At 45.0% G+C, this 20,143-nt stretch overlaps 1 protein-coding gene across 34 annotated transcripts in view; it reads right to left on the bottom strand.

Moving 5' to 3' along the window:
- The window catches only part of LOC144491780 (6-phosphofructo-2-kinase/fructose-2,6-bisphosphatase 4), a 275,487-nt gene that overhangs the window by 93,722 nt on the left and 161,622 nt on the right, over positions 1 to 20,143 (bottom strand). For all 34 annotated transcript variants that reach the window (XM_078210073.1, XM_078210066.1, XM_078210050.1 and 31 more), the window contains 2 exons: positions 8,964 to 9,110; positions 4,135 to 4,239 (listed from right to left, as the gene is read on the bottom strand). In XM_078210073.1, the coding sequence (XP_078066199.1) occupies positions 4,135 to 4,239; positions 8,964 to 9,110 (252 nt within the window). The remainder of the gene's footprint in view (positions 1 to 4,134; positions 4,240 to 8,963; positions 9,111 to 20,143) is intronic.

Raw genomic sequence — 20,143 nt, 5'->3', positions numbered from 1 at the left:
GGTTAGTTAGGAAGGTTCAGTCGCTAGGTATACATGGGGAGGTAGTAAATTGGATTAGACACTGGCTCAATGGAAGAAGCCAGAGAGTGGTTGTGGAGGATTGCTTCTCTGAGTGGAGGCCTGTGACTAGTGGTGTGCCGCAGGGATCGATGTTGGGTCCATTGTTGTTTGTCATCTATATCAATGATCTGGATGATAATGTGGTCAATTGGATCAGCAGGTTTGCTGATGATACAAAGATTGGAGGTGTAGTGGACAGTGAGGAAGGTTTTCAAAGCTTGCAGAGGGATTTGGACCAACTAGAAAAATGGGCTGACAAATGGCAAATGGAATTTAACGCAGACAAGTGTGAGATATTGCACTTTGGAAGGACAAACCAAAGTAGAACGTACAGGGTAAATGGTAGGACTCTGAAGAGTGCAGTTGAACAAAGGGATCTGGGAATACAGGTACAGAATTCCCTAAAAGTGACGTCACAGGTGGATAGGGTCGTAAAGAGTGCCTTTGGTACATTGGCCTTTATAAATCGGAGTATCGAGTATAAAAGTTGGAGTGTTATGGTAAGGTTATATAAGGCATTGGTGAGGCCGAATTTGGAGTATTGTGTACAGTTTTGGTCACCTAGTTACAGGAAGGATGTAAATAAGGTTGAAAGAGTGCAGTGAAGGTTCACAAGGATGTTGCCGGGACTTGAGAAGCTGAGTTACAGAGAGAGATTGAATAGGTTGGGACTTTATTCCCTGGAGCGTAGAAGATTGAGGGGAGATTTGATAGAGGTGTATAAGATTTTGATGGGTATAGAGTGAATGCAAGCAGGCTTTTTCCGCTGAGGCTAGGGGAGAAAAAAAACCAGAGGGCATGGGTTAAGGGTGAAAGGAGAAAAGTTTAAAGGGAATATTAGGGGGGGCTTCTTCACACAGAGAGTGGTGGGAGTGTGGAATGAGCTGCCGGATAAAGTGGTAAATGCGGGGTCACTTTTAACATTTAAGAAAAACTTGGGCGGGTTCATGGATGAGAGGGGTGTGGAGGGATATGGTCCAAGTGCAGGTCAGTGGGACTAGGCAAAGAATGGTTCGGCACAGACAAGAAGGGCCAAAAGGCCTGTTTCTGAGCTGTAATTTTCTATGGTTCTATGCTAAAAACGGAGGGAGCTCTGGAGGAGTACAAAGAAAGTAGGAAAGAACTCAAACGGGGAATTAGAAGAGCAAAAAGGGGTCACGAAATGTTCTTGGCAGACAGGATTAAGGAGAATCCCAAGGCATTTTATTCATACGTTAGGAACAAAAGGGTTGTCAGGGAAAAAATCGGACCTCTCAGGGACAAAAGTGGGGAATTATGCTTGGAGCCCAAAGAAGTAGGGGAGATCCTAAATGAATACTTTGCGTCGGTATTCACAAAGGAGAGGGATGTGTTGACTGGGAGTGTCTCGGAGGGGAGTGTTGAACCGTTGGAGAAAACCTCCATTACAAAGGAGGAAGTGTTAGGTTTGTTAGAGAATTTAAAGACTGACAAATCCCCAGGGCCTGATGGAATCTATCCAAGGCTGCTCAGGGAGACGAGAGATGAAATCGCTGGGCCTCTGACGCAAATTTTTGTCTCGTCACTGGACGCAGGTGAGGTCCCAGAGGATTGGAGGATAGCTAATGTGGTCCCGTTATTTAAGAAGGGTAAGAAGGATAATCCGGGTAATTATAGGCCGGTGAGCTTGACGTCCGTGGTGGGGAAGTTGTTGGAGAAGATTCTTAGAGATAGGATGTATGCGCATTTAGAAAGGAATAAACTCATTAACGATAGTCAGCATGGTTTTGTGAGAGGGAGGTCATGCCTCACTAACCTGGTGGAGTTTTTTGAAGAAGTGACCAGAATGGTTGACGAGGGAAGGGCCGTGGATGTCGTCTATATGGACTTTAGTAAAGCGTTTGACAAAGTCCCTCATGGTAGGCTGGTGAAAAAGGTTGGATCTCATAGGATAAAGGGGGAGGTGGCTAGATGGGTGGAGAACTGGCTTGGTCACAGAAGACACAGGGTGGTAGTGGAAGGGTCTTTTTCAGGCTGGAGGCCTGTGACTAGTGGTGTTCCGCAGGGCTCTGTATTGGGACCTCTGCTGTTTGTGATATATATAAATGATCTGGAAGAAGGTGTAACTGGGGTGATCAGTAAGTTTGCGGACGACACAAAATTGGCAGGACTTGCAGATAGTGAGGAGCATTGTCAGAAGCTACAGAAGGATATAGATAGGCTGGAAATTTGGGCAAAGAAATGGCAGATGGAGTTCAATCCTGATATAAATGCAAAGTGATGCATTTTGGTAGAAATAATGTAGGGAGGAGCTGTATGATAAATGGCAGAACCATAAAGGGTGTAGATACGCAGAGGGACTTGGGTGTGCAAGTCCACAGATCCTTGAAAGTGATGTCACAGGTGGAGAAGGTGGTGAAGAAGGCATATGGCATGCTTGCCTTTATAGGACGGGGCATAGAGTGAGTGTCAATTACAAGGGGGCACAGGTTCATGGTGAGAGGGGGAAAGTTTAAGGAAGATGTGCAGGGGAAGCTTTTCACGCAGAGAGTGGTGGGTGCCTGGAGATGGTGGTGGAAGCAGGCACATTAGCAACATTTAAGAGGCAACTGGACGGGTACATGAATAGGCAGGGAACAGAGGGATAAGGACCCAGTAAGGGCAGAAGGTTCTTTTTTAATTTAGTTCGGGCATCATGGTCGACAAGGGCTTGGAGGGTCGAAGGGCCTGTTCCTGCGCTGTACTTTTCTTTGTTCTTTAATGTTTCATCTAAAATACAGCCTCTCCGACAGTGCAGCACTCCCTCCGTACTGGCACAGAATTGGTGTTGTTTACAGGCTCAAATCTCTGGAATAGCACACAGACCTCTCACTCAGAAGCAACGTGCTATGACTGAGCCATGGAGGAGAGATTGGAGAAAACGAAGCTGGAAACATAACTTCCCCTCTCAGGCACAGTAGGTAATTCAGTGTATCGCCTGCTGGATTATTTACCATCAACCCCTTAGCTATTGTGTGCAAGTATCCAGCAATAATTGGAATACTGTGTGCAGTATTGGTCCCCTTATATGAGGAAGGATATATTGGCATTGGAGGGAGTGCAGAGAAGGTTCACCAGGTTGATACCGGAGATGAGGGGTTTGGATTATGAGGAGAGGCTGAGGAGATTGGGTTTGTACTCGTTGGAGTTTAGAAGGATGAGGGGGGATCTTATGGAGACTTATAAGATAATGCGGGGGCTGGATAGGGTGGAGGCGGAGAGATTCTTTCCACTTAGTAAGGAAGATAAAACTAGAGGACACAGTCTCAAAATAAAGGGGGGTCGGTTTAAGACAGAGTTGAGGAGGAACTTCTTCTCCCAGAGGGTGGTGAATCTCTGGAATTCTCTGCCCACTGAGGTGGTGGAGGCTACCTCGCTGAATATGTTTAAAGCGCGGTTGGATGGATTCCTGATCGGTAAGGGAATTAAGGGTTATGGGGATCAGGCGGGTAAGTGGTACTGATCCACGTCAGATCAGCCATGATCTTATTGAATGGCGGGGCAGGCTCGAGGGGCTAGATGGCCTACTCCTGCTCCTATTTCTTATGTTCTTATGTAATAATTATTCAATAACCCCAGTGAAAACTGGATGTATAACTACATTGTGCCATGCAAGATTACAGTCAATAACTCTACTAGTATTCAATGTTAAGTGTTAAACCACACTAAGAAGTGTCACAACACCAGGTTAAAGTCCAACAGGTTTATTTGGCAGCACTAGCTTTCGGAGTCTCAAGCTCCTTCATCAGGCGAGTACTCACCTGATGACTCACCAATTGTGCTTACCCCAGTCCAACGTCGGCGTCTCCACATCAAGTGTTAAACAGGCAGAGTGAGTACTTAGGTAGTATCCCAAACAGGAGCTAGAGCTGGAGCTAGAACTATTCACAACCAAGATACCAGACTGCAGTTGGTGCTCACAGAATTCTCACAGTTACGGGGTGTTCCCAGAACCCCTGTTTATTGTGAAATGCTCTGACATAAAACTACAGAAGACATTAAGTGATGGACAAAGCCAGAATGTAAACTGCTCGGAGTTTTGACAATTACAGGATGCAGCAACATTCCATTACCCACCTCTCCTTTCGGATAACGATATCTGTATTTGTCCTGATCTCTTAGTGCAAATTCTGCCGGGTAATTCTTCTGAATCTCCTCATAGGTCATCTCTTCACAGACACCCTGAAAAACATTTATCAAATCAGGAGATTTAAATTGAGGCTATAATCGTTCACAAACTCTCCCACTCCCTCAGTCTCAGGGACAATCCACCTTCTAAATCTCTGCGAATTCCAGTCACATCTAATGCTCTAACAAACCTGTAAAGATGCACTTTCATAGTCTTCATTAGAGAAGAGAAAAAGGTGTTTATTAATAAGAATTGTACAGCAGCCTCATGTCTGCAGCTAGCTCCCAGAATGTCTGTTTCCCGAGGAGCTCTCTCACCATTGAGTCCCAATTGGGCACCCAGGCCATGTGACCCTTACTCTGCTGTGTCTCCCTTAAAGGGACAATCACCACATCCCTCCCCTTTAAGTCCTTCATACAATCTTCAATAACTAATTTACTCAGTCCTAAATACGAACGAAACATTATGTGTATGAGTTGGAGTCTTTAAGAGGATTTTCTGTTCCTTGTACTGCAGCATAAATTTGTTGTCTGAAATGGTTTCACAGGATCAATGTTAACAGGAACTGCAATAACGAATACCTCTTCTGGCACAGGTAGTTCATTGTTATCTTTTCCCATGGAGACATCAGTTATGTCTACAACCTCAGTGTTTACAGGTTTGAAAGCATTTCTTGATGGCAACACTGACTGGAATGTCTCTCTCTCTCCTCAACTGGTCCATGTGTTTATGAACGATTTGTCCCTCCACGGCTACTTGGTATGAAAGGGATCCGGTCTCAGAGACAATAATTCCAGGATCAAACTTGATCCACTACCAAAGTTTCTCACATATATGGTTTCATTTACCATAAATGATCGTGTTGTACTGTGTGAATCATGGCTTGATTTCGGATTATAAAAACAGAAAATGCTGGAAAATCTCAACAGCTCTGACAGCATTTGTGGAGAGAGAATAGAGCCAACGTTTCGAATCTGGATGACCATTCAAAGCTTTCGGATTACTTTGGCTGGCTTATACCCTTCCTGGAAACACGAGGCTCAGTTCCGTTCTGAGATGATGTCTCATTAGCAGTTCCGCTGGTGCAGTGGTACGATAGCTGAGGAGGAATCGAGAGATTTTGGCCTCCGAGGTTCCTCCTGACAGTTTCTTGAGGCCAAACTTGAAAGTTTGGGTGACCCTCTTGGTTAGGCCGTTTGATGCTGGGTGCTAAAGCACAGTTCAAATGAGTTTAGTACCGTTGAAAGTGGTGAAGTTTTGAAATTCAGCACTTGTAATGACGGTGCCATGACTGAAACCATGACTAAAGGTCATCTGTGAGTTGAAAAACATTGATATAATTTTTCAATGGTAGCATGTGATGTAGGCGACTTCACCTCAAAAATGTCCATCCATTTAAAGTGTGCATAAATCATGGGCAAAAACATTGTGCCCAAGAATAAACCAACAAGGAAGGATGGATTAGTAAATTTGCGGATGACACTAAAGTCGGTGGAGTTGTAGACAGTGCAGAGGGAAGTGGCAGGTTACAGAGGGACATAGATAAGCTGCAGAGCTGGGCTGAGAGGTGGCAAATGGAGTTTAATGCGGAAAAGTGTGAGGTGATTCACTTTGGAAGGAGTAACAGGAATACAGAGTACTGGGCTAATGGTAAGATACTTGGTAGTGTGGATGAACAGAGCGATCTGGGTGTTCATGTGCATAGATCCCTGAAAGTTGGCACCCAGGTTGATAGGGTTGTTAAGAAGGCGTACGGTGTGTTAGCTTTTATTGGTAGAGGGATTGAGTTTCGGAGCCAGGAGGTCATGCTGCAACTGTACAAAACTCTGGTGCGGCCGCATTTGGAGCATTGCGTACAGTTCTGGTCGCCGTATTATAGGAAAGATGTGGAAGTGTTGGAAAGGGTGCAGAGGAGATTTACCAGGATGTTGCCTGGTATGGTGGGAAAATCGTATGAGGAAAGGCTGAGGGGCTTGAGGTTGTTTTCGTTAGAGAGAAGGTTAAGAGGTGACTTAATAGAGGCATACAAGATGATCAGAGGATTAGATAGGGTGGATAGTGAGAGCCTTTTTCCTCGGATGGTGTTGGCTAGCACGAGGGGACATAGCTTTAAATTGAGGGGTGAGAGATATAGGACAGATGTTAGAGGTAGGTTCTTTACTCAGAGAGTAGTAAGGGCGTGGAATGCCCTGCCTGCAGCAGTAGTGGACTCGTCAACATTAAGAGCATTCAAATGGTCATTGGATAAACACATGGATGATATTGGAATAGTGTAGATTAGAGGGGCTTTAGATTGGTACCACTGGTCGGCGCAACATCGAGGGCCAAAGGGCCTGTACTGCGCTGTAATGTTCTATGTTCTATGTTCTAACATGACTGATATGGATCCGTACCCATGGCCGGCCAGGACATGGAGATGCTGGGGTATTGGACTGGGGTAATGGACTTTAATCTGGTGTTGTTAAACTTCTTACTGTGGCCAGGACATTCCCAGGGGGCAGTGGGGTGTAACAGGCAAGCTTTGCTGCAGTTGGCACTGTTGACAGTGCTTGACTCGCTTCCGAATATCAGCGTCAATAACCAGGCCGCCACACAGCTCCTGGCAAGCATCCTCACTGGAGAGATGCGAGGATAAGTAATTCAGTTAGGAGCAGCTCTCTGCCTGGTACAGGAACGACTATTCTTGCTTCCCAGAGTATGACAACTCAATTCATTCTTGTGGGTAAAGAATGGTTCCATTTCCACAGAAACTGGCTCATTTACCCCTCCGATAAGTATTTTGTGTCTCACTTTAGACAGAAGTGGATCTCGATTGGTTCAGTTCCTGATCCGCTTTGCTGAGACAGTGTGTCGACAAAATTTAATGTCATGATGATTTCTTGTGGCACTGGAGTACGTGATAATTTCTTGTAAGTGTAGGCGGCTAAGAGCATTCGCTGTGTGTGTTCCAGGTCGGTGTTTGAAAGGATAGTCACAGGCAGACAGAGCTAACACCCATCGTTGAATTCTGGCCGAAGCGATCGGCAGGATAACCTCATTCTCTTTGAACAAACCCAAGAGTGGTTTGTGGCCAGAAATAACATGTCTACCACGTAAGCACCGGTGGAATTTCTTGACGCCAGGTCACCGCAGTGGCTTGAAAGATCGACTTCTCCTTCTTGAGACAAACTCCAGCCTCCTGAAATCTCTTTAACATCGCTTCTAAGTTTGCTAGGTACTCAGCCTTTGTCAGTCCAGTTAGATGTTCATCATCAAGGTAGCACCCGGAGCAGACCCCCCCATTGTCCTTTGGAATATTGTCCATGCCGAAGACACGCCAAAGGACAGGCACATGTACTGGAACAGGCCTTTGTGTTCATTTATCATGACATATTTCATTCAAATGTGATCTAATTCAAGTTGCTGGTACGCATGACTCACATCCAGCTTTGTGCAAAGTTGACCCCCTGTCAACTTTGCGTTCAGGTCTTCAATTCTCAGGATTGGATATTTATTCAGCTTGGCAGCCTGGTTAGCTTATAATCACTGTAAATATGGATGGTCTTGTCCGGTTTCAATGCAGGGACTGTAGGTGTTGCCCATTCAAGAACTGAATTGGCTGGATAATGCCTAGTTCTTTCAACCTGTTTAACTCAGTATCCATTGTTTTTTGTGAGGTATATGGTGCCAGTCTTGCCCTAAAGAATTGGGGGTCACCTCTGGATCCCTTTGTAGCCCTTTGATTTTGCCTAATTCATCAGAGAAGAGGCTCTGGTATTTTCTTATCATTTTGGGCAGTCTCCCTTCCTGCACTTGAAAAATCTAAGGCCAATTCAACTTGATTTCTTTAAGCCAAAAACTGCCGAGAAGGCTTGGTCCTTCACCCGTCACACATAAAAATAAATGTTTTTATTCTGAGTCTGTTCCATTTCCAGGCATGAATATCAACTTTATCCACATTGCTTCAAATTGAACTGATCCCCTAGGGTCAAAGGTAGGGTTCTGAAGACTGTGGAGGAACAGAGAGATCTTGGGGTCCATATCCACAGATCTCTAAAGGTTACCACTCAAGTGGATAGATCTGTGAAGAAGGCCTATAGTGTGTTAGCTTTTATTAACAGGGAGTTGGAGTTTAAGAGCCGTGGAGTTATACTGCAACTGTACAGGACATTGGTGAGACCACATTTGGAATATTGTGTGCAGTTCTGGTCACCTCACTATAAGAAGGATGTGGAAGCGCTGGAAAGAGTGCAGAGGAGATTTACCAGGATGCTGCCTGGTTTGGAGGGTTGGTCTTATGAGGAAAGGTTGAGGGAGCTAGGGCTGTTCTCTCTGGAGCGGAGAAGGCTGAGGGGAGACTTAATAGAGGTTTATAAAATGATGAAGGGGATAGATAGAGTGAACGTTCAAAGACTATTTCCTCGGGTGGATGGAGCTATTACAAGGGGGCATAACTATAGGGTTCGTGGTGGGAGATACAGGAAGGATATCAGAGGTAGGTTCTTTATGCAGAGAGTGGTTGGGGTGTGGAATGGACTGCCTGCAGTGACAGTGGAGTCAGACACTTTAGGAACATGCAAGCGGTTATTGGATAGGCACATGGAGCACACCAGGATGATAGGGAGTGGGATAGCTTGATCTTGGTTTCAGATAAAGCTCGGCACAACATCGTGGGCCGAAGGGCCTGTTCTGTGCTGTACTGTTCTATGTTCTAGTCTTTTCTCCAATTACACAAGAGGAGTTACTACAATGTTGAAAGAGCTGGACTCCAACGAAGGGTAACTGACTGTGAACTCACCGCATCGATTTCATTCAATATTTTCCACTGCTCGTAAGGCACCTTCAGGGCCTCAGCAGTCTGGATTGTCCTTTTCATCTGACTCGTCCAGACCTTCAGGTCCCTGATGTTCTGCTCTTGGATGAACTCTCCTAACGAATTGGCAAACTAGCAAAAACAGCAAAGAGGAACAAGACATGTTAATGTGTGTAAATTTCAGGTGTATATTTCCATCAGAGGTTTAACAATTTTCATTGTGACATGTATGAACTCTTGGGACTCCAGTCAGCAGGTCACAAGTCCAGCCAATACTGCTGCATCACACTTCCAGTCAGCAAGGTACCCAGACTTTGGACAGAATATTCAGGTCCAGATGCCATGAGTGATACAAGAAGAGGAACTAGTTTCTCTTGAAGGATCCATAACCACCCAAAAGCTTTAGACAAATCTACCAAACTACACGCAGTCTGCATTTGTGGCAGCATTTTAATGAGACAAAGTTTTGCCAATTACAAGAATATCTCCACAGACTCAGTCCATCAATAAACAACATTAGTCAGTAGTCCTGTCCCTGCTGCCATCAGACATTTGAATGGGCCGACCTTGCATTAAGCTGATCTTTCTCTACACCCTAGCTATGATTGTAACACTACATTCTGCACTCTCTCCTTTCCTTCTCCCCTATGTACTCTATGAACAATATGCTTTGCCTGTGAGGCGTGCAAGAAGCAATTACTCTTCACTATATATCAAAGCACATGACAATAAATCAAGTCAAACATTTCTAATGGTGGGTGGTACTTAATGCTCTCCCGGTGGTGGGTTTAGTGGCAAGTGGGGTTCCCATACCTATTCACCTCTGCCCCGATTACAAAAAGAGGCAAAGATAAGGAAACTCCCAGACTCGGTCTCCTACAGACTATACAAGCACCGGGGTAGTAATGGTTGCTGCTGGGGCTGTACCTGTCCGACCAACACTAAAGATCACCAAAAGGCCCAGACGCAGGGACATCACTGGGTGGAGGGGGGGGGGGGGGGGGGATGTTGACAGCAAGGGTGGGAGTGATTGGCCAATCACCCTGTGCTAGTATAGTCTGTAGGAGACCGAGTCTGGGAGTTTCCTTATCTTTGCCTCTTCTTTTTGTAAGCATGTCATTGGGGAGAGATGTGGTGAGGGGTGATGATCACCAGGACGAATCACTCTCTACCCCTACTTACTCGGTCAAAATATTCCTTATTTTATTTCAGAAGTGTAGTATAAGAGCCTGACACATAAAGGGGCAACAAGGGACTGTGTACAGTACACCCACACAGTGATGTAAGAGAGCACATGACCAGCCCCTAGGGGTCAGTGTAATGCTAGACAGAGCCGTGTGTAGAAACAAGCATGGAGACAATTCCTAGCTTGGACCTTTACTGTACCGATGTAGATAGTTTCTAGCAGTTAATAAATACTTACTGAAAAACTACTTAAGATTACGGATACATTAATAAGACCTACCGAACTACACCCAGCACTTTACAACATGTTGGCAGCAAATAGAACAATTCAAACCCTCACAAAAACTATAGAAAAAAATTTAAATCCTGGAAAATGAAGGAAAAAAAAATCAAAGAAGTATTCTGACCTGAAGAAATGCTCAAGAAGCAAAGGCACAGAAGGAAACTACAGAGAAAAGTCCCAAAGAAAGGCCTGGAAGCTGAAGGTAGAAATTAAATTCCTCACTGCAGCAGAAGATGCCAGTGAATCCTGTGAAAGCCCAGCTTCAATATCCTGAGCGTGCAGAATCAGCGGACCAAGCTAAGCATTTGGACAACATAAGTCCTAAAAACAATTGCTATTAAAATTGCAGTCTGAGGAACTTGATTCCTGAACACGCAGCAACCCAGTTCACTCTGAGCAAAGAAAAACATTTAAAATTAATTGCAGCTGAGTTGCTAGTGTTAAAAATCCCAAGATTCAACACTTCCAAGACCAGAGAACATTGGTGTTAAATCGAGAAAGACTCCAGCCAGGTGATCCAGTTAGCCATTGCCGAAAAAAATGTAATTGCTGAAATTGTGATTGTCATTACAAGTTAGTAAGGAATGAGCTGAAAAAGGGGCTTAGGAGAGCTAGGAGGGGACATGAGAAGTCCTTGGCAGGTCGGATCAAGGAAAGCCCCAAGGCTTTTTACTCTTATGTGAGGAATAAAAGAATGACCAGGGTGAGGTTAGGGCCGGTCAAGGACAGTAGTGGGAACTTGTGTATGGAGTCAGTAGAGATAGGCGAGGTGATGAATGAATACTTTTCTTCAGTGTTCACCAAGGAGAGGGGCCATGTTTTTGAGGAAGAGAAGGTGTTACAGGTTAATAGGCTGGAGGAAATAGATGTTCGGAGGGAGGATGTACTGGCAGTTTTGAATAAACTGAAGGTCGATAAGTCCCCTGGGCCTGATGAAATATAACCTAGGGTTCTTTGGGAGGCAAGGGATGAGATTGCAGAGCCTTTGGCTTTGATCTTTGGGTCCTCACCATCCCCCCACGGGGATGGTGCCAGAGGACTGGAGAGTGGCGAATGTTGTTCTTCTGTTTAAGAAAGGGAATAGAAATGACCCTGGTAATTATAGACCGGTTAGTCTTACTTCGGTGGTTGGTAAATTGATGGAAAAGGTCCTTAGGGATGGGATTTACGACCATTTAGAAAGATGCGGATTAATCCGGGATAGTCAGCACGGATTCGTGAAGGGCAAGTCGTGCCTCACAAATTTGATTGAATTTTTTGAGGAGGTAACTAAGTGTGTTGATGAAGGTAGGGCAGCTGATGTCATATACATGGATTTTAGTAAGGCGTTTGATAAGGTCCCCCATGGTCGGCTTATGATGAAAGTAAGGAGGTGTGGGATAGAGGGAAAGTTGGCTGATTGGATAGGTAACTGGCTATCTGATCGAAGACAGAGGGTGGTGGTGGATGGAAGATTTTCGGATTGGAGGCAGGTTGCAAGCGGAGTGCCACAGGGATCAGTGCTTGGTCCTCTGCTCTTTGTGATTTTTATTAATGACTTAGAGAAGGGGGCTGAAGGGTGGATCAGTAAATTTGCTGATGACACCAAGATTGGTGGAGTAGTGGATGAGGTGGAGGGCTGTTGTAGGCTGCAAAGAGACATAGATAGGATGCAAAGCTGGGCTGAAAAATGGCAAATGGAGTTTAACCCTGATAAATGTGAGGTGATTCATTTTGATAGGACTAATTTAAATGTGGATTACAGGGTCAAAGGTAGGGTTCTGAAGACTGTGGAGGAACAGAGAGATCTTGGGGTCCATATCCACAGATCTCTAAAGGTTGCCACTCAAGTGGATAGAGCTGTGAAGAAGGCCTATAGTGTGTTAGCTTTTATTAACAGGGGGTTGGAGTTTAAGAGCCATGGGGTTATGCTGCAACTGTACAGGACCTTGGTGAGACCACATTTGGAATATTGTGTGCAGTTCTGGTCACCTCACTATAAGAAGGATGTGGAAGCGCTGGAAAGAGTGCAGAGGAGATTTACCAGGATGCTGCCTGGTTTGGAGGGTAGGTCATATGAGGAAAGGTTGAGGGAGCTAGGGCTGTTCTCTCTGGAGCGGAGGAGGCTGAGGGGAGACTTAATAGAGGTTTATAAAATGATGAAGGGGATAGATAGAGTGAACGTTCAAAGACTATTTCCTCGGGTGGATGGAGCTATTACAAGGTGGCATAACTATAGGGTTCGTGGTGGGAGATACAGGAAGGATATCAGAGGTAGGTTCTTTACGCAGAGAGTGGTTGGGGTGTGGAATGGACTGCCTGCAATGATAGTGGAGTCGGACACTTTAGGAACATTTAAGCGGTTATTGGATAGGCACATGGAGCACATCAGGATGATAGGGAGTGGGATAGTTTGATCTTGGTTTCAGATAAAGCTCGGCACAACATCGTGGGCCGAAGGGTCTGTTCTGTGCTGTACTGTTCTATGTTCTATTACTGCGAGAGCCTGACAAAACTGTCAAGCGCAGGAAAATCCTTCTTACAGAAGTGTATGGCGGCAACTTCTTGGAAATTCGGAAACCTCTTAAAGCTGCACCTGCAATTTAAAAATTTTAACCATGGATCAGAAATCCAATGTTCCAGATAAATTTGGGATTATTCATGGCCTAGATAGCAGGAACAAGCACGGCCCCCTGATTTTCAGAGTGAATCACACTAGGGCACTCTGCAGTGGTCAGAGTGTGGAAGATTCATTTTGGAAATCAAGCTAAAAAAAAACCAGCGGGTGTTACTCAAGTTTTCACGTGAATTCGGCACTTAGAATTTTTTGGGAAAATTGCCCCTATAATGTGACAAACATTAGTGTCCAGTCAGAGGATTGGGAAAGTTACAAAAGAATGGTCTAGTTTGGACCAGGGAGCAGCGCGGGCTTGGAGGGCCGAAGGGCCTGTTCCTGTGCTGTATTGTTCTTTGTTCTAAAACCAAAAGATGAACAAAAAAATAAAGAGGGGGCAGATAAACTGTGAGGATAAACTAGCAAGTAATATAAAAACAGACATAAAAGCTTCTTTAAATATATAGAAAAAGGATATTATTAAACTAGAAAGAGTGCAGAAAAGATTTACTGGGATGCTACCGGGACTTGATGGATTGAGTTATAAGGAGAGGCTGGATAGACTGGGACTTTTTTCTCTGGAGCGTAGGAGGCTGAGGGGTGATCTTATAGAGGTCTATAAAATAATGAGGGGCACAGATCAGCTAGATAGTCAATATCTTTTCCCAAAGGTAGGGGAGTCTAAAACTAGAGGGCATCGGTTTAAGGTGAGAGGGGAGAGATTCAAAAGTGTCCAGAGGGGCAATTCTTTCACAGAGGGTGGTGAGTGTCTGGAACAAGCTCCCAGAGGTAGTAGTCGAGGCAGGTACAATTTTGTCTTTTAAAAAGCATTTAGACAGTTACATGGGCGGCACGGTAGCACAGTGGTTAGCACTGCTGCTTCACAGCTCCAGGGACCTGGGTTCGATTCCCGGCTCGGGTCACTGTCTGTGCGGAGTTTGCACATTCTCCCCGTGTCTGCATGCGTTTCCTCCAGGTGCTCTGGTTTCCTCCCACAGTCCAAAGATGTGTGGGTTAGGTTGATTGGCCAAGCTAAATTGCCCCTTAGTGTCCCAGGATGTGTAGATTAGAAGGATTAGCAGGTAAATGAGGGTTAGAGGGATTAGCAGGTAAATATGTAGGGATATGGGGATAGGGCCTGGGATTGTTGTCAGTGCAGACTCGATGGGCCAAATGGCCTCTTTCTGTACTGTTGGGGTTCTATGGGTATAGAGGGATATGGGGACAATTGGGATTAGTTTAGGGGTTTAACAAAAAGGGTGGCATGGACAAGTTGGGCCGAAGGGCCTGTTTCCATGCTGTAAATCTCTATGACTCTAAATAAAAAAGAAGAGAGACCAAAGTGAACACAGGCCCCTTTGAGAATGAGATTGGGGAAATAATAATGGGGAACCAGGAAATGGCAGAGGGGTTAAATAAATACTTTGCATCAGTTTTCATGGTGGAAAACACTATTAACATTCTAAAAATACTAAACAATCAAGCTTTTATTAACAGGAGGTTGGAGTTTAAGAGCCGTGGGATTATGCTGCAACTGTACAGGACCTTGGTGAGACCACATTTGGAATATTGTGTGCAGTTCTGATCACCTCACTATAAGAAGGATGTGGAAGCGCTGGAAAGAGTGCAGAGGAGATTTACCAGGATGCTGCCTGGTTTGGAGTGTCGGTCTTATGAGGAAAGGTTGAGGGAGCTAGGGCTGTTCTCTCTGGAGCGGAGGAGGCTGAGGGGAGACTTAATAGAGGTTTATAAAATGATGAAGGGGATAGATAGAGTGAACGTTCAAAGACTATTTCCTCGGGTGGATGGAGCTATTACAAGGGGGCATAACTATAGGGTTCATGGTGGGAGATATAGGAAGGATATCAGAGGTAGGTTCTTTACGCAGAGAGTGGTTGGGGTGTGGAATGGACTGCCTGCAGTGATAGTGGAGTCAGACACTTTAGGAACATTTAAGCGGTTATTGGATAGGCACATGGAGCACACCAGGATGACAGGGAGTGGGATAGCTTGATCTTGGTTTCAGATAAAGCTCGGCACAACATCGTGGGCCGAAGGGCCTGTTCCGTGCTGTACTGTTCTATGTTCTATCTTCTATGGGGGGTTCAGAAGGGAGGAGGAAATAAATACAATAACTATCCCTAGAGAATAAGTACTAGGGAAACTAATGGGGTTAAAGGCTGATAAATCCCCTGGACCTGATGGGTTGCATCCCAGGATATTAAAGTTTTTAAGTTTAAGTTTATTTATTTGTGTCACAAGTAGGCTTACATTAACACCACAATAAGAACATAAGAACATAAGAAATAGGAGCAGGAGTAGGCCATCTAGCCCCTCGAGCCTGCCCCGCCATTCAATAAGATCATGGCTGATCTGACGTGGATCAGTACCACTTACCCGCCTGATCCCCATAACCCTTAATTCCCTTACCGATCAGGAATCCATCCATCCGCGCTTTAAACATATTCAGCGAGGTAGCCTCCACCACCTCAGTGGGCAGAGAATTCCAGAGATTCACCACCCTCTGGGAGAAGAAGTTCCTCCTCAACTCTGTCTTAAACCGACCCCCCTTTATTTTGAGACTGTGTCCTCTAGTTTTAACTTCCTTACTAACTGGAAAGAATCTCTCCGCCTCCACCCTATCCAGCCCCCGCATTATCTTATAAGTCTCCATAAGATCCCCCCTCATCCTTCTAAACTCCAACGAGTACAAACCCAATCTCCTCAGCCTCTCCTCATAATCCAAACCCCTCATCTCCGGTATCAACCTGGTGAACCTTCTCTGCACTCCCTCCAATGCCAATATATCCTTCCTCATATAAGGGGACCAATACTGCACACAGTATTCCAGCTGCGGCCTCACCAATGCCCTGTACAGGTGCATCAAGACATCCCTGCTTTTATATTCTATCCCCTTCGCAATATAGGCCAACATCCCATTTGCCTTCTTGATCACCTGTTGTACCTGCAGACTGGGCTTTTGCGTCTCATGCACAAGGACCCCCAGGTCCCTTTGCACGGTAGCATGTTTTAATTTGTTTCCATTGAGATAGTAATCCCATTTGTTATTATTTCCTCCAAAGTGTATAACCTCGCATTTCTCAACATTATACTCCATTTGCCATATCCTCGCCCACTCACTCAGCCTGTCCAAATCTCTCTGCAGATCTTCTCCGTCCTCCACACGATTCACTTTTCCACTTATCTTTGTGTCGTCTGCAAACTTCGTTACCCTACACTCCGTCCCCTCCTCCAGATCATCTATATAAATGGTAAATAGTTGCGGCCCGAGTACCGATCCCTGCGGCACGCCACTAGTTACCTTCCTCCAACCGGAAAAACACCCATTTATTCCGACTCTTTGCTTCCTGTCGGATAGCCAGTCCCCAATCCACTTTAACACACTACCCCCAACTCCGTGTGCCCTAATCTTCTTCAGCAGCCTTTTATGGGGCACCTTATCAAACGCCTTTTGGAAATCCAAAAACACCGCATCCACCGGTTCTCCTCCATCAACCGCCCTAGTCACATCTTCATAAAAATCCAACATGTTCGTCAAGCACAACTTTCCCCTCATGAATCCATGCTGCGTCTGATTGATCGAACCATTTCTATCCAGATGCCCTGCTATCTCCTCTTTAATAATGGATTCCAGCATTTTCCCTACTACAGACGTTAAGCTGACCGGCCTATAGTTACCCGCCTTTTGTCTCCTTCCTTTTTTAAACAGCGGCGTAACATTAGCCGTTTTCCAATCAACCGGCACTACCCCAGAATGCAACGAGTTTTGATAAATAATCACTAACGCATCCACTATTACCTCTGACATTTCTTTCAATACCCTGGGATGCATTCCATCCGGACCCGGGGACTTGTCCACCTTCAGCCCCATTAGTCTACCCAGCACTGCCTCTCTGGTAACATTAATTGTATTAAGTATTTCTCCTGCTGCCAACCCTCTATCGTTAATATTTGGCAAACTATTTGTGTCCTCCACCGTGAAGACCGACACAAAAAACTTATTTAAAGACTCAGCCATATCCTCATTTCCCACTATTAACTCCCCCCTCTCGTCCTCCAAGGGTCCAACATTCACTCTAGCCACTCTATTCCTTTTTATATATTTATAAAAACTTTTACTATCATTTTTTATATTAATTGCTAGCCTAGCTTCATAGTCTATCCTTCCTTTCTTTATCGCTTTCTTAGTCTCTCTTTGTTGTTTCTTAAATTTTTCCCAATCACTTGTTTCTCCACTATTTTTGGCCACTCTGTACGCAGCTGTTTTTATTTTAATACTCTCCTTTATTTCCTTCGTTATCCACGGCTGGTTCTCCCTTTTCTTACAATCCTTGTTTTTTGCTGGAATATATTTTTGCTGAGAACTGAAAAGGATCTCCTTAAAAATCCTCCACTGTTCCTCAGCTATCCTACCTGCCAATGAAGTTACTGTGAAAATCCCCGAGTCACCACACTCCGGCGCCTGTTCAGGTACACTGAGGGGGAATTTAGCACAGCTAATGCACCTAACCAGCATGTATTGGGAGTCTTAAAAAGCATTAAAGTAGATAAGTCCCCAGGGCCTGATGGGATCTACCCCAGAATACTGAGGGAGGCAAGGGCGGAAATTGCTGGGGCCTTGACAGAAATCTTTGCATCCTCATTGGTTACAGGTGAAGTTCCAGAGGACAGAAGGATAGCCTTTGTTTCTTTGTTTAAGAACAGCAGCAGGAATAATCCAGGAAATTATAGGCCGGTGAGTGGTAGGGAAATTATTGGAAAAGATTCTTAGGGACGGGATTAACTCACATTAGGAAACAAGTGGATTTATTAGTGATAGACAGCATGGTTTTGTGAAGGGGAAGTCGTGTCTCACTAACTTGATCGAGTTTTTCGAGGAAGTGACGAAGATGATTGATGAGGGAAAGGCAGTGGATGTTGTCTACATGGACTTCAGTAAAGCCTTTGACAAGGTACCTCATGGTAGACTGGTACGAAAGGTGAAGTCACACGGGAACAGAGGAGAGCTGGCAAGGTGAATACAGAACCGGCTTGGCCATAGAAGACAGAGGGTAGCAGTAGAGGGGTGCTTTTCTGAATGGAAGGTTGTGACTAGCGGTGTTCCACAGGGATCAGTTCTGGGACCTTTGTTGTTGGTAGTATATATAAATGATTTGGAGAAAAATATAGCTGCTCTGATTAGTAAGTTCGCAGACATCACAAAAATTGGTGGAGTTGCGGATAGTGAAGAGGATTGTCAGATGATACAGCAAGATATAGACCGGTTGGAGACATGGGTGGAGAAATGTTTTGGGAAAATTGCCCCTATAATGTGACAAACATTAGTGTCCAGTCAGAGGATTGGGAAAGTTTTAAAACCAAAAGATGAACAAAAAAATAATAAAGAGGGGGCAGATAAACTGTGAGGATAAACTAGCAAGTAATATAAAAACAGATAGCAAAAGCTTTTTTAAATATATAGAAAAAGGATATTATTAAACTAGAAAGAGTGCAGAAAAGATTTACTAGGATGCGGCACGAGGGCCATTCAGACACTTTAGGAACATTTAAGCGGTTATTGGATAGGCACATGGAGCACACCAGGATGATAGGGAGTGGGATAACTTGATCTTGGTTTCAGATAAAGCTCGGCACAACATCGTGGGCCGAAGGGCCTGTTCTGTGCTGTTCTATGTTCTATACCTGTTTGGCACTTGAGGAGGAATGGGTAGAGTCTCCTCCTTATCCCTTGAAGGGTCCCACCCAATGTTACACTGGAGAGAAATTGAGGTGCCAAAACTTCCTCCAACTCAAGAAAGTTTACCTGAAGTGACAGAACCAACTCCTCCAACCGTGGTGAGAACAAGATATGGAAGGCTTAGAAGACTTCCAGAACTTATGAACAGACGGGATGGTAGTATTGATGTAACTAGAACAAAGAAAATTACAGCACAGGAACAGGCCCTTCGGCCCTCCAAGCCTGCACTGACCATGCTGCCTGACTGAACTAAAACCCCCGAACCTTCCGGGGACCATACCCCTCCATTCCCATCCTATTCATGTATTTGTCCAGACGCCTCTTAAAAGTCACTATCGTATTTCCACTACCTCCCCCGGCAGTGAGCTCCAGGCACCCACCACCCTCTCTGTAAAAAAATCTGTCTCGTACATCTCCTTTAAAGCCGTGCCCCTCGCACCTTAAACCTATGCACCCTGGTAATTGACTCTTCCACTCTGGGGAAAAAGCTTCTGACTATCCATGTTTTCTAACTACATGGAGCAAACTGGAATAACTTGTAAATATATGTTGGATAAAGGCTTTGTAGAGTGGGGGGGGGGGGGGGTGTGGAGTAAGAATATGGCACATAAATGGTTATGATGTGGAGATGCCGGCGTTGGACTCCATTTACTGTACATAAATGGTTAACACAGGACTGGGTACAGTGCTGCCCACAGTGATCTAAGAGAACACATGGTGAACAACTAGGGTGCGCAGAAGCAAGCTTGAGCCTTGACATGTACATCGTTCTTGTGGTTAATAAATACGTACAATTAACCCAATTAAGATTATGAATAAGACCTACTGAACTATACCTAACACCTTGCAACAACTAGAGTTGGTCACCCTGCTTAATTTGGTGCATTTTCCCAAGAGACAACATGGAGATCTTTCCAGCTGGTGATTATCTCTGAAATAACACTGGGCGATCTCCGAACGGTTCCAAACCACACGGATTAGGAATGGCCTTGCTTTGACCACAAGCTGTCAGAGTGAAGAAGGGAGGTCCCTTGGCTTCGAGGTGAGAAGTGGAAAACAGCAATCAGCCAGGGTTCCTGTTTAATTCTGGTCCAGCAATGATGTTGAGGACAGGAATGGGGCTGTGCAATTCCCTCACCCTGCCCAACACTCACTGAGGAATCACAGGTAAATGGTGGGCATTTGCAGAGCCAGCCCCAGTGAGAAGGCAATGCCTTTGACACAAACTGACAAAGATAAACAAAGATTTCAGTTCACCCAATGCACTCTTCCTTCAAAATACCACTTCCAAAACAAGGGCACAAAGCCCCAAAATCAACAGCAGCACCACCTCCAGCAGAAGAGGA

This window comes from Mustelus asterias, chromosome 3, assembly GCF_964213995.1.
Source record: "Mustelus asterias chromosome 3, sMusAst1.hap1.1, whole genome shotgun sequence".
Classification (NCBI taxonomy): domain Eukaryota; kingdom Metazoa; phylum Chordata; class Chondrichthyes; order Carcharhiniformes; family Triakidae; genus Mustelus; species Mustelus asterias.
The sequence above is the reverse complement of the archived record's forward strand: the minus strand, read 5'-3'. Positions and strand labels throughout refer to the sequence as shown.